Source organism: Hippoglossus hippoglossus, chromosome 12 (assembly GCF_009819705.1).
Source record: "Hippoglossus hippoglossus isolate fHipHip1 chromosome 12, fHipHip1.pri, whole genome shotgun sequence".
Classification (NCBI taxonomy): domain Eukaryota; kingdom Metazoa; phylum Chordata; class Actinopteri; order Pleuronectiformes; family Pleuronectidae; genus Hippoglossus; species Hippoglossus hippoglossus.
Window position 1 is genome coordinate 12,594,966 of NC_047162.1, and position 14,710 is coordinate 12,609,675.

General features: G+C 42.1%; 2 protein-coding genes across 6 annotated transcripts; one reads left to right on the forward strand and one right to left on the reverse strand.

Moving 5' to 3' along the window:
• Positions 1–381: 381 nt before the first annotated feature.
• LOC117771760 (FHA domain-containing protein FhaA-like) lies at positions 382–5,145 on the reverse strand. Of its 5 annotated transcripts, none has more exons than XM_034602494.1 (3): positions 5,000–5,145; positions 4,030–4,445; positions 382–3,948 (listed from the first exon to the last, which is right to left on the reverse strand). In XM_034602494.1, the coding sequence occupies exons 2-3, from the start codon at positions 4,436–4,438 to the stop codon at positions 3,044–3,046; spliced, it is 1,314 nt and encodes a 437-aa protein (XP_034458385.1). In that variant the 5' UTR covers positions 4,439–4,445; positions 5,000–5,145; the 3' UTR covers positions 382–3,043. The 5 variants fall into 5 exon arrangements, with proteins under 5 accessions (XP_034458385.1, XP_034458384.1, XP_034458386.1 ...); XM_034602493.1 differs by having other exon boundaries at positions 4,012–4,445; XM_034602495.1 differs by having other exon boundaries at positions 382–3,870; positions 3,964–4,445.
• Positions 5,146–6,555: 1,410 nt separating this feature from the next.
• LOC117771766 (protein phosphatase PTC7 homolog) lies at positions 6,556–14,525 on the forward strand. Its single transcript, XM_034602508.1, has 6 exons — positions 6,556–7,135; positions 8,739–8,918; positions 9,910–10,108; positions 11,542–11,665; positions 11,770–11,899; positions 12,088–14,525. The coding sequence occupies exons 1-6, from the start codon at positions 6,934–6,936 to the stop codon at positions 12,144–12,146; spliced, it is 894 nt and encodes a 297-aa protein (XP_034458399.1). The 5' UTR covers positions 6,556–6,933; the 3' UTR covers positions 12,147–14,525.
• Positions 14,526–14,710: the final 185 nt, after the last annotated feature.

A 14,710-nucleotide genomic window follows, 5' to 3' on the forward strand; every position in this document is an offset into this window, starting at 1 on the left:
ATTTTTTGCTAAAAATGCCAGATATTCAATTACTCACTAATGCAAGTCCCAAAAAAGGAGCATGTTTTTGTTATTTTGGCTTGAAGATTATTTTTAACTACTATAGTTTCATTCATTGAATAGTTGCAGCTAATTCAGACCATTTTTTTTCCATTAAACAAAATATCTTAAACTGCTCAGAACATCATATTTAGATATAAAGCCTTGTCTAGCATGTTAAATTAGATGCTTCCTGATCCAGAGTCTGAATAATCACATTATTCCAAATAAAGTTAATTCGACACGTTGATTATATGTAAGTATTTCATTAGTTGAAAGATCATTAATGAGAATAAATGTAAGTGTTTGTGAAATTATATTATTTAAGGCAGAGAAACCGTAATTGTTGTTAATTTTTTATTTAACACACAAACATCCATAACAATACAAAATCAGAACAATCTTAAAATTAGATGAGTAAAGTGAACCAGAAAATCCACACAGATTTCCAGCAGTTACAAAAGATCCAGTCCTACAGGGAAATAAGTGCACTTTACAGATATTCTACAGCACAGACATGATGAAGTTGTCAAATTATTAAAATTTATGTTTTCAAATAAATTCAATTCATTTTGTCAGAATCAATAATAGTAAATGGAAAAAAGTATAGACAGAGAATATGAAAACAATTAACCGGGAGGAGGAGCAATTAGCAAACAATCAATAAAAAGTCCATATATGATCACTTCCAGATGTACAGTCTGCTTTGCGATTATTTTGACTGTACTCTTTTATTTTGCCTCTATATATATATATAGGTGTATATATATGTTATTACACACTGAATATTGTGTTAGTATATTGAATACACCCTGTCCAAACAGCAGGCAGACTAAAATGAACAGTAACAGAGGGTAAGAATTAAAATAGTCAGATAATTAAAAACAGGCTGGAATAATAAAAGAATCACAAAAACAATCACTAAACACAACTGGCAAAAAGAAGAGCACATATTTATACACTGGAGAGGGCAAAGGTAAGGTGATGAGAGGAAGACACAGAGATGCACTGAACAGCTCAGGCCTGGGAAGCCTATAAAGCGTCAGTGTCTCCGGTAACATGAACTTGAAACCAAGGTTGGCACAAGATACGAGAGGGAACCATGACAGCGATGCTCATGCAAGATGGAGTGGTGGAGCTTCCCCCCCGTTTCCAGCCGATTTAAAGTCAGTGCCTGTAGTTCCCCAGTTAATCTGGTCCCAACTGTGAAGAAGCCGTGCGACACGTTAAGGTTAAGGTACAGAGATACAGCAGAGTTGGTGAATTGTTGTGGAACCTCCTCTGATCTAAACCACAATGGAATCACTGCCCACAGTAAAAGCATCGACAAATGCTCCTATTTCCTTCTCAACGGTGGGCAGCAGCTGCACTAATGGCATCATGCCTCCTTTCTCCAGAGCTATAAAATGCAATCTCGGATGTTATCAGGCCGCTGAACAACAAACAAACAATGTGTGAGTGCCGTGAACCTGAGACGAGGCGGAGCTGCCCTTAACGGGAGGATGTCTTCTTATTTTGATTTCTTTCAACAGTGTTAAACTATTCATTGGCAATAATGTCAATGGGAAAATCCCCAGTTGTGAAAAAAGAAAGAAAATAGCCTCCAGCATCTTCCAGTGTAATTCAATCGTGTTTATGAAGTTGGAGGCCATGTGGGACATTTGACTTAATAAGTATTTCCAAGAAATCCTTCAGGCTATTATCATCTTGCAACAAATGTGCATTTAACAAAATCTGAACATGGGCCAGTCTTGAAAGCTTTTAGTGGCCTAGTCCTGAGTGGAGCCAACATTAAACCGTATCACTCCCGATGGACGACTCCCCACGTTAATACGGAGGCATATTCCTGTTGCAAGAACACAACTGGCCCACCATAATTAGGAGCTGTCTCTAACTTTGTTCCCACTGCCAAATCAATTTCCAGCATTTAGCAGTGATGCTCTTTGAAAGGCCAATTTTAAAATCAATTATTCATCTCAAAATGAAAACCGTATACCACAGAGTATCAGGGCCACTTGAAGGGAAAAAAATATGTGAGATTTCACGAAAAAAGTCATAATATTACGAGGCAAAACATTTTAAATTTATGAGAGAAATCATAATTTCAAGCAACATGTCAAATTTACTCTTGGACATAACTTGACTAGATCCGTAACATGGGGTAATAAACCAAATGAACCTTGAAGAGAAGAAACAAGCAAGTCCAGTTGCCTATGTACACGTGTGCAGCTTCTGAAAGTACAACTCAACAAGATGCTCCATGTTGTTAATTTTCATGCAGGCAACAGGCTGATCTTCTGATATTCCCCCTCTAAAAAAACATGTAGCCTAAAACTATATTTCATTCTTGAAATATTATCTCCAAACTTTTCCACTTTATATGGCCCTAATACCCGTAGTCGTAGCATACTGATGTTTGCATCTATCCAAATGTAATACTCGGACCCTGACTTCAATTCATTATATATCAAATGAAAATGTCATTTTGCTTAAGCATATCTAGCCACAGTCAGTCTATTTGATCGTCCAGTACTGATGAGGGGATGATTAGATCTGATTAATCTGTACATATATAAAACTCTTAGTAACATTCCTATTTTACACAGTAGCAGATACATTTATTGTCATTAACTTAACTTAAGTGCCCTGAATCGGTTTTCTAAGCTTTTAAAGTCAATCATTGAAAAAAAAAAACTGGCAGAAGAAAATATAGTGCAGTTCGTGCGAAACAAAAATAATCGAACAAAGATTCCAAACTGACTGCTGCCTCTTGAAGTGTACTCCTTTTTGTCACGATATACACATAAACATTTTGTTACCTTTTGTTAGTCTGCAGCAGTACAAGATGGTCGACTAAATATGACTCGAAGAGCTTCTACAGTAAGCATACAGCTAGGTTTGTGATGTGGGAACAAAGTGACATTAGTAGACAGTAGACGTGCAAGTATACTGGGCAAAGTAGAAACCCATTCGGGGTATATAGTGAACGGAAGTCTAAATGTTCTCACTGGAGGAGGAGCATGCTGGACAGTAGCACAAAGAGGGAGGTGCCAAGCTGAATCACGCCGTAGCTCAGGGGGTCGCTGCGACTGGGCTGCTGCTGTTGCTCGGCCTTTCGTTCCTCAAGGAACTGCTGAGAATATTCCATGTACTTCTCCACACAGCGCTTGGCCTTCATTTGCTCAATCAGTGCCGGGTATCCAATCTCCTCAATGCTGACGGTGTCACTATCCTCATCGCTTCCAATCTGAGTAGTGGTGGAGCTGCGGCCCTGATCTTTCAGAAGGTCAGTCCTATTCATGCAGGTACTCATGAAGTTCTCATAAGTCTGTGATCGGGGCGGAGGCTTGTAGACATAATCACGGCCATAGTCTTTTTGATCGGTGGAGCGGGAGCCATAGCTGCGGTACATGTAGTTGTTGTAGGAGTTCTCCTCTTCGGGGTTGCGGAAATTGAAATGCGGTCTAGGGAAGCGCCCAAGTCCATATCCAACGGCCATTCCAGCCACAGCACCGACACCTGCTGCCATCATGGCTTTTTTGGCAAAACCTGTTGACTGGGGCTTGTATCCCATATTCTGTACAGAATGGGAGAATGGAGACCCTCCCGTCCCATAACCACCTTGCCCATAGCCTCCCCCACCGTAGCGGGGACTGAGGATCTTATTATTGGGGTTCCAGTTAGGGTAACCACCAGGATGACCACCAGGGTAACCCCCTGGATTTCCGGCAGGCGCACCCCAACCTTGTCCTGTATTACCACCTCTGACTGGGTAGCCACCTCCTCCTGGGTAGCCACCTGCTCCTGGGTAGCCTCCGCCACCTGGGTAGCCTCCGCCACCTGGGTAGCCTCCGCCACCTGGATACTGATTTGGATAATTTCTTCCTGGATTCTGGTTTGGATAACCACCTGCTGCTGGATAACCTCCTGCACCTGGATAATTTCTTGCTGGATTCTGGTTAGGATAACCACCTCCAGCTGGGTAGCCACCTGCTGCTGGGTAGCCACCTGCTGCTGGATAACCTCCAGCAGGGTTCTGGTTCGGATAACCTCCAGGATTGGCTCTAGCAGGATTCTGGTTAGGATAACCTCCAGCTCCTGGATAACTTCCTGGGTTTTGTCTGGGAACTCCTCCTGGATTTGTGTTGCCTGCTCCAGGATGAGGGTAACTTCCCCCGGCGGGATATGGATTGGGGTTTCGATTAGGACTCTGAGGCTGCCTCGGATAGCTTCCTGGCTGAGAGCTAGGCTTTGATTGTGTCCCACCCCTGTTGCCGGATGATGAGGTCTTCTTTCCGCTGCTGCTGCTGCCGCCTCCTCTTTTAGCCCATGTAGATTCAGTGCTCAGGAGAAAGACAACAAGAAAGGATACAAACGCAACCTCGCACAACCTCCCCATCGTGGCCCTACACAGACAAAAATGTTTCAAGGTGATTATCATAAAAACATGACAACATTAGAAGAACAAACGTTGCTTTCCACGTTCCTTCCTTCAGCATCATCTATTAGCATGACATGCAGAACGGCCTGGCCTTACTTTTTCATTTCATAATGGCCTACATGAAAAATAATGGAAAATTATACACCAAATAATATTCCTCTACGGCCCATATAACATTTAACAGTCTAATTCAATCGCCAAAATCTGTGTCCTAACATTCGCTTACGTCCAGAGCACAATTATTCCATCATTGGTTCATTTTAAAGACATAAATAAATGATATCAACAGACCATCCGCACACTCTGATTAATGAACTACATGTTTTTTCATCTTTAAATCGGTGAATTACAAGCGTTGCATCATTATCGTCCAGCCTTTTCGCCCGGTTAAATATATTCACGAAATTCAATTATAGGTTTATATGTGCGGCACGTGCGCCGCTTTGTTCTCTAACCTAATAAACGAAGGCTAACGTAACATAAGCAATAAGTATAATTCAATTTACACTCATTTCTTACCATGAATTGTTGGATTGTGTGAGAGCTTCGTTGTTGCTGCGTTGTTATGCTCCGTCCTCCCTCTGCTCCGTTATGAGGCCTGGCCGGGGTGGGTCTGTCCAGACGGGGTGCGCTCGTTTCGATGCACAGCGACTCCACTGCGGGCGGTGAAGGTGGAGATACTAGGGGGAAATATTGTTTTGACCATCATGGAAGAAAAAACACATATAGACACCAACAGTTGTTTTTATATTTCTATGTCAGATTGTTATATATGATAGAGGCTATTATATATGTATATTGTTTAGCAGAATTAGGGTTAGGGGTTAAGGGCTTGCTGAGCGACTGATTCTCTGTTATTTGGAGCTTTTAATGTGAAAAGTTATGGAAATATTTGCCATTTTACCTTTTAACCCTTCACCCCTTTTTCACTTTATTTGATACATTGACACAAACAAACTTTAAAAATTAAAGAGGAAAACATTAAACCATGCGGGATTAACACAGAAAAACTGAGTAAAGAAATGTAACGTAACTTGACAGCATGTTTGTTTTTCGCCAAAGACATTGAAACAATATACTGTATAGTTTTTATTTCTTCATTAAAAAATTTAAAATGTGTAAAGTCGTAGGGTGAGATAAGGTTATTTAACTTCATTTCTGTACTTAATTACATTTGTCATGTATTTATTTTCAGGTACTTTTCACTTTTACTTCATTACAAATATCAACAAATATCAGTACTTTCCCATCCAATGCATTTTTTACAGAGCATTGTGTTACACATGACATGGATTTAAAAGAGGCCACCGCTGAGACTAAACCATCACTAGATATGACAAGTGTTTTCAGTAACATGATCTGCAGCATTCTTTATTATTTGTTAATACGACAGATTGTCTATTACTCTTGTATTAAAATAAATATACAGTCGGCACAGTTTATGATTTGGTGGACTACTGCAATTGAGAATAGGTGACATTCTTTACTTTTTGTACTTTACTTTAAAGCAAGTACTTACTTACTTGTATTCATGCACATGTGGAACCTATAATTGAGTATGTTTTAATCTATTAATTTGCATTTTCAATTAAGATGTTTGGGTGCTTCCTTCATCACTGCATTTGTGAATGTGAAATTTAGCATGACATATAATAACATCTTTATTTTTACAAATTATTATTATTGAATGTTGTGTTGGAGATAGATAGATAGATAGATGAGATGAAACGCTAACCACCAGGACTACTATAGAGCTTCCACTGTAAAGAAGTATGTTCTAATGGAGATATTGACAATACAAATATTTAAAATTTGAGGGGATTGAAAGACACAAGTAACAGAGATACAGTTGTGCATTAGATTAACATAGCCTGTAAAATTACGATACAATTATGGTTTGTATTTTAAAGTATAAGCAGCCCTGTGCACCATAGTGTTATGATATCATAGGCAAGCTAAATGCTGCTAACGTTAGCTCTGTGTCCGTCACGTCCCCGTGAATAAAACAAGCGCACACCACAGGAGGCCTGCGCAGCGGCTCTCTCATTGGACGATGGCGGCTCTCCGTGACGTCAGGCTTGTAAACGGCTGAGGACCCGTATGTACTCGCTTGCCCTGGCTCCGGTAGAAGTGAGGAATCATGTTGGGAAGGAGGAAGCGCTGCGGAGGATCTGCGTCCATGAGCGGCTCTCGCACATAAACAGCACCGGGGGGACGGACGGTGGAGCTCTGCGCGAGGTGGGACAGACTTTCCTGGAGGGGCGACGATCTCACGGAAGCGGCGTAGTCTGTCGCATGGACGGATAAGAGGCAGGGAAGACAAGAAGAAGAAGAAGAAGCAGCCGAGAAGGGCAGGCGGCCGGGCCGGCGAGAGGGACACCGAGACAGCGGGGAGGAAGATCAGCGTGTGCGGGGGGGGGTCGAACCGAGAAGGGGCCGCTCCTAGCCGGGGGATGTTATCTGTACTGTCGTATGGCAGACTGGTAGCCAGGGCTGTGCTGGGCGGGCTGTCGCAGACGGACGGCCGGGACTACAGCCTGATCAGCGCCAGCTATGGCTTCGGCAAAGACTTTCGCAAGGGGATCCTGAAGAAGGGCATGTGCTACGGGGACGACGCCTGCTTCATAGCGCGGCACAAGACCGCGGATGTGCTGGGTAAGCTGCACCGGGCACACGGAGCACCGTCACCGGACACACACACACACACACACACACACACACACACACTATGCGATCGGGTGACCTTCAGTGAGCCCGCACGTGTAGCGACCCCTCGGATGAAAACACAACCCCCCCCCCCCCCCCCCCCCCCCCTACAACCATTCAGTTTAATAACAGGAAGCAGGGCAGATTCCTCTAACAGATCATTCTGCGTATTAAACCTTTGATCCAGCTATTTGACGCATGTTCTCCTGAATGTGGACGTTTTTTGATCAGAAACTCCAATGACCTTTCACCTAGATGAGCTCAATCTGCACGTTACACCGCGCAGACTCAACATTTCCATCGCATTTGGTTAGGATGTGCAGATATTAACACTCACAGGCGGGTCGAGTTGTCAAAGAGCGGATCCCTGCCCCTCAGACCTGAAAACTACAATGTCTTGCAAAGGTCAGAATGGTTGAGCATGGAGGCAGCCATGTTGCTAATACCCCTCGCTAGCCTGCTGGCTTAGCTTCGCGTCAATGCTTTGTCCTCGTCGCTTGTTTGACTTGAGGGTAAATAAACGTGGTGTGTGTTTAATGAGGCTACGTTCCGGCTTTAATGTGACTCGCTGGTGACTATGACGTTAGAATAGCTCAGCTCAGAGGTATGAGGGCTTCACGTGTTTACACATGTAAGCAGAAACAACGTGGAGGTGCTGGAGGTCTGTGGTCGTCCCTCAATGGAGCTTCAATAAAAGAGCCATGGCTCCGGGGATGATTGTCCCTTTTTCCAGAGGCACAGCTGGAAATATCTGGAAGTTTCCCAGAGTGTAGTTTCACCTCCTTTTTCAAAAGGAACTTTACTTTTAGAAAGAAAATAGTAAGAATAAAACTATGTGAGTGCGTTTCGTTTATGATCTTCCTTATGTGGCATGGAAACAACATTTATTAATAACGTTGGTGTTTTTAATCAACAATAACCTCACAATATCTTGTAGGGCTGGAGGATATGGTCAAAACTATAACAAAATAAACATTAGTCACTATATAGTATGCTTGGACAATATATAGTAATAATATATATATATATATATATATATATATATTATAAATATATCATAGTCTTGTGAATTAATCTGAAAGGATGTTTTCCAGTTAATTTCACTTGAAAATACAGTGAATCTTCACCTCAAGATGTGTTGACATGTATTGATACTTTCTAAAAACCCACTTACAGATTATAGTCACTGTACCGTTACACCACCACCACCATGGTTAAACAATACAAATATTGAAATCACAAAATCCCTCTGCCTTTTTCTCATATTTAACATTCTTAAGAAACAAAGGAGCATGCTTGTTGATCGGCTTCACTTGTACATCTGTCCAGTGAGTTCAAATTAGCATCAGCACTAATATCCTGACTCATTGCAATCAAGATATCTGTCAAAATAAATGCTATATTGTTGCCACCAATAATTGGGAGGTACAGAGCATGGAGTCAGGACTGAGAAGTACAAACTGGAATGAAATCACTCAGCTAAATGTATTGTAGAAGTGTGAGAATGTTTGCCTGGTATATGACCAATGTTTTGTTCATTCCTGTCCATCAGGTGTAGCAGACGGAGTAGGTGGCTGGCGTGACTACGGCGTTGACCCTTCTCAGTTCTCCGCCACCTTAATGAGAACCTGTGAGCGACTGGTGAAGGAGGGACGCTTCATTCCCAGTTACCCAGTGGGCATTCTGACCTCTGGCTACTACGAGCTTCTACAGAACAAAGTTCCCCTGCTGGGTGAGTACACACAGACGTCACGTTGTGGTGGAGTGAGTCATGGGTCTCATGTGAAGAGCTGCATTCTGAGAATTAAAGAACACCGCTACAGGATGATTCACTCAAGTGAGAACATTTGCACGTGAAACTTTCTTTAACGAACCAGAAAAGTGCAAAAAGGATGGAAAAATGTGCTAAACCCTTAGAACAACATGGTACAAATAATAAAGATTAGGTTTTGCATATGTTATTACACAGAACTGCTGATTTAACAAGTCATTTCTGTCATATCTATTAATGTGAGGACTGTTAGTTATCGTTGCTTCAGGCTTTGACCTGCACCCTACTGAGTGATGCAATTGAGGTAACTAACTTACTTGATCAGCTGGGTTTTGTTATGCCACCACTTGAAAGTTGAGATGCGGTGACCTTAAACAATTTTCCTTTAGCGTAGGTGGAATATTTTGCCTCATACCAGAAGCCTCCAAAAGGTCTGGAGTGCATCTGTAACGGACACTGCTGGAGAGCTGTACAGATTTCAAACGCCTGACCGAGTCAAACATGTGACCAAGGTCGCATTTCTCCTGAAACTCAGTATCTCTGACCCGCGGCCAGAGCAGACGCCAAATGTTAACCTCCTCCCCGTGTCACCATGTTTGCCAAACGACCTACTTTTATTTTGAGGAGCGGTGACGCGGTCTGTGTCTGACCTTCCTCTCCCAAGGTTACTAAGACGATTGGTTCGTAAAGCTGCAGTCTCTGGGGATCTGGGACAAGCAAAGAATGTGACCCATGTGTGTGTTTTGTTTTTCTCACTTAGCGTCACATTCACAAAGAAGGTGCACACAGAGGCAGTGATATACTGGTTGTGCAGCATTCTACCTCTTGAAAGTGAAGCCAAACACACATCCAGGCTCCGCTTCTCTTTTTGAATGTCTGCCTGGACTGGATGTTTTTCATTGTGGTGCTACATTATCCATAAGTTCACACTTGTTTCTCCTCTTGTTTGCAGGGAGCAGCACAGCCTGCATCGTGGTTCTGGATAGACGGAGTCACCGGCTACACACGTGTAACCTCGGTGACTCTGGTTTCCTGGTGGTCCGGGAGGGAGAGGTGGTCCATCGCTCGGACGAGCAGCAGCACTACTTTAACACGCCCTTCCAGCTGTCTATCGCTCCCCCTGGGGCAGAAGGGGTGGTGCTCAGTGACAGGTCAGTAGCTCACGCTTGGATGCATCATAACAAGTCATGTGAGCATTATTTAAGGAACAAAAATAAAAAGTGCTTTGTGGTAGAGACAGGACAGAGCAAATGTGGCTGCAGTACGATCTGTTCCCCAATGTTTGAAGAATAAACAAGATCTGAGCGGCTTTGCGTCACAGTCCAGTTTGTGCAGGTGTACACACGACATGTTTGCTGACAAACTAGAATGTATCTGCCATTTAAACTAGTTCATCATGGAAAATCTCCTTATACTGTTATTTTCCAACATACTGTAAATGACAGACTGTGGTGGCTCGCCATAGCCTTATTTGTCCTGTCACAGTTTCATAATGAACCAAAACCTTTTTACACACTTATAATAACATATAAATCCTATAACTTTTCTTTTAATTGTAGAATTGTTTGTAGTGATCTTTGCCTCGTTCTCTCCATTGGCAGCTACCACCACGGATTGAACTAATTATGTAATAAACACCGACCCCAGTTTATATACTTTGCACATAAACTTATCTATTGCTGAAAGGATATCAGTACTTAAAGCACAGCATCATCAGTTAATGCTATTCTCTGCACAGGCCAAAGTGTTCGAGGTGATGCTTGTTGTTGTATTGATGGTACACTGACTCACACAAGTAGAAAAGACAAATATAGAGAGGATGTACGGTTTTGTTCTCTGTGTGCCTCTTTGAAAAGGTCAGATTATGCATCTCAGCAGGCAAGAATAATAGTATAATAATAGTCTGTCTTTTATCAGCTGGGTTCTTGGATGCAAGAATACAAGCCTTTATAATTGTCTTTCTTCTGGCAGAATCATTCTTTATAGATATCATCTTTTTATAAATCCTGTTTCTTTCTGCCTGCAGACAACTGCCTCAACTAAAGTGTTATCTCTGTTATCTCAGTGGTGCACACGTACAGACTTGCCAGGCTGCCCAGATAGGTGTCACAATTTGATTCTGACAATGGAAGCCTGATTAACAAGGGATAAATCTTTTCTAATCCATTTAGAGCAGTCTCAAGGTTTTTTTTTTATTTCCTTCTTCCTCCCACTTGGTAATTCTTTTTCTTATGGTGTGAGATATAGTTCAAGTAAACTTAACTCTTTGTGGCCTTGTAGTGTGTCACATTAAACTACAGGCCCCCCAGACCAGGGAGGATCATACTGTTAAAGGGTACCAGGAAATAAAGCTTAAGTATTGGTTGAGCACCAGCAAACGGGAGGGCCTTACAGAGTCCGCTGAGGACACACAGGGCCGGCTGCTTCCAAGTCAGCTGTCAGATTAAACACCCCTACCGTGTCCACCGTTAAGAGTTGGCAGCGTGTCCTGCTTAATTCCGTAGTGGAAACTGTTGAGGGCAGCTCTGGCGTCACATGCCGGTTTCACTTGTGACTGAACTCACCCTCCTCCTGTTTCCTCCAGTCCCGAAGCAGCTGACAGCTCCTCCTTCGATGTAGAGCTCGGCGACATCATCCTAACAGCAAGCGACGGCCTCTTTGACAACATGCCCGACTACATGATTCTTCAGGAGCTCAAAAAACTGAAGGTGTGTGTCTAGTGACACATTTTACGCATGTGCAGAAAGATAGTTTATTTCACGTTTCAATGACATTTCCATGCTTTTTATGTTGACTTTCTTCTTTCTTTCAGACTACCAACTATGACAGCATCCTGCAGACTGCACAGAGCATTGCAAAGCAAGCTCACGATCTTGCCTACGACCCCAACTATATGTCTCCTTTTGCACAGTTTGCCTGTGACAATGGTCTGAATGTAAGAGGTAAGTTGTTCCTGTTGTCTTTTCCTTTTTATTCTTGGTACAGTACATGTATTAGAGAAGTTATTAAAAGCTGTGTGACCAAAGTTGTCTTTTTTTTTTTTATATATATAAAAGAAACAATAATTAGCCGTTGTGAAAATAGTGTGTATACCTGTAATGATTTTTGCTCATGGTGTCTTTTTCTGCAGGAGGGAAGCCAGATGATATCACGGTGCTGCTGTCGATTGTGGCTGAATATACAGACTAAAAGAGTGTGTGTATCTCTGTGTGTGTGCGCGCCCGCTTCTTGGGGGGGCTGATCCTTCCTTACCATCTGCCTGAGTCTTCCACCTGCAGCCCTCCCAAAATGCACTGTGTCCGCCGGGCTGATTTGGAGAGGCCCCGCTAACACGACACACTCCCTGCTGCAGGACGTCCCCCTGTGTGACATTTTGATTTCTTCTTCTGTTTCGTTTGGGTGCTTGAACGGTTTAAGAAGAAGAAGCAGGCAGCTAGGCCATTTTCATGTTGATCATGATGCAGGAGGAGCCGAGTACAATGGGTGGAGGAATGCATCGTCAGTCTCCCATGTCTCACAGTGACAGTCACTAGGGGTTTTAAAATCTGCTGGCCCTTGTGATTTAAAAAAGAAAAAGTGATATTCTAAGAGGAGTAAGCCATGGTTTGGGGTTGTTCACAGTCGTGGACACATCTGTCTGTGTTGTTCTCCTTGTTAATGTCTGAACGAACCATACAGATGGGCTGAGGCTGGGAGTGGAGGAGTCTTAACTGGGAATGAAAAGTAATAGGTGGTTTTGGGAATGTTCGTTAATTTGGTCAGATCACAGTAAAGAGAAACTTACCCATGTTGAAGCTCACGTGCGAAGGTTAATCAGATTTGGTCACTTGGTCATGGGATCCGTCGGTGCGCACATCCTGATAGGTTGTAAATATTTCTGTGTTTTCAGGGCTCCGCCTTGTTCTGTCGTCTTTGCTCGGTTTTATTTAAAGCAAAGAGTTGTTTTGTTACTGTTGTGGAAGAGGTACACATGCATTCATAAATATATTATTTTTCCTGTATAGATGTTGATATTGAAGTGAGCTTTACCAATCCCACTCTTCCACCTGCTGAAATGAACAAGAATATATTTGCTCAGATTGATTGCTTCAGTTGTGTGGTAGGAAGGAGTGAATGTGTGTGTGGTATAGATGTGAGGAATTGTTGTTTGAATATGTGGCGTATTCGATGTTGATATTTGTTCTCTCACAAAGCTAAAGCTAGCATCTGGGAATGCTCGCAATTGCAATGATAGGTCAGGCATGAATATTAAATGAAAAGACATATTTTTTTAATGTTTGGTTTTAAAAGTAGATAGTTTGAAGTGTCTGCTGACATGAAGTTTGTGTGATGGATGAAAAAAAGGATCCAGATATCTTAAAGTGAGTGAATTGGTATAATTTCTCTGTTTCTTTTTCCTTCTACATTTGTTTGCTGCTTCTCTTTTGTTATTCAGGTGTCTGGATGGTCATAATGATTGTGTGTGTGCTGGATTCCACCTGATGACATAAATTAAAGACATTGATAATACTGTTCTGCCCATAATAGCCTGTCCCTGTGTCAAACACCTCGCCCCATTGGTTTGGACAATGTCTTATAATTTAAAAGCGGGTGCACCAAAGACACAATTTCGTTGTGTATGTCATTATGCTTAGTTGTTATAAATATCATGCAGCAATACTGTAAAGCCCTTGTGCTCTGAGTTTTGTGTGATTGGCCAGAAGTGTGGGTGGAAATGTTCAGAGGGACGTTGAAGTATATTTTCTATGCTTAAAGTTGTTTGAGAGTAAAGGTTGCATCATATTTCTGGTTTAAGTTATAGGTGAGTGGTTGTCTCTAACAAAGTCTAAGACCGGTTTATAAACCAAAGAAGGAAAGCCATATATAAATACATGATATGGGCGCTGCTCAGCCCGGCTGTAAGGATAACATTTCAATGGTGGAGACCAGAATTGTCACTGTGTTGTTCCCTCTTAAATAGTCTTGGGAGAAATTGTATCTTGCATAGTGAAAGCAGGATGCGACTAATGACCACATTTACATAAATCCAAATTCGTGGCAAATTATTTGCATATTTTCTGTCCTGCTCTGTGGATTCTGTGTTAGTTTGTTTCACTCGTTTGCATCCTGTTCTCGTATTAAGGACGTTTTTGTACAAAGTTTCCGAACTTGTATTCACGGTAAAAAATGGAGCTACATTTGACAGAGAGATGCAACCTATATGCAGGGGGGGGGTGAGATGGGTAATGGTGCTGTTAACTTAAAGTGTGTGTGTGTGTGTGTGTGGGTGAGCACAGTTTCAGCCTTAACAAATAGCTAGACCTGTAATCAAGAGGCCTTTCCTGTCATTGCAAGCTTGTCTCGTCTCCCCCCCACATTGCCCCGTGTTTAATGTCAATGTAAAGTCGTTCTCAAAGGTGCTTCTGCGGTCTGTATGGTACGATTGTCATCTCTCAAGCAAGCGATGTTTGTGCGTGTGAAAGACACACCCATGTCAGTGTACATACAGTGTAACAATGCAGGTCTAATTTATGTAAATATGTTTTAAAATATGTACAATATTTAAATAAAGAATCTAGTATTTATACTAAATTTGTTTGCGTTTTTGTGATTTAATTCCATGTTTCACCAAAGATGTTTGACGGCTATGAATTTGTTTTTTTTCAAGGAGGGAAGATGGGGGGGGGAACTTGACTGGATCCTCAATATTGACGTAGGTTTTATATTTTGTTTAAACAACCAAATTTGTTTTTCTCATTTACTGATTAACATTT

What these genes read in the sequence shown, in the direction of transcription:
- LOC117771760 (XM_034602492.1), bottom strand. Translation starts at nt 4,438, where the DNA reads ATGGGGAGGTTGTGCGAGGTTGCGTTTGTATCCTTTCTTGTTGTCTTT.
- LOC117771766 (XM_034602508.1), top strand. Translation starts at nt 6,934, where the DNA reads ATGTTATCTGTACTGTCGTATGGCAGACTGGTAGCCAGGGCTGTGCTG. An exon ending in CAAGACCGCGGATGTGCTGG is followed by an intron (nt 7,136 to 8,738) that starts GTAAGCTGCACC and finishes CCTGTCCATCAG; the next exon opens with GTGTAGCAGACGGAGTAGGT. An exon ending in GGGGTGGTGCTCAGTGACAG is followed by an intron (nt 10,109 to 11,541) that starts GTCAGTAGCTCA and finishes TGTTTCCTCCAG; the next exon opens with TCCCGAAGCAGCTGACAGCT.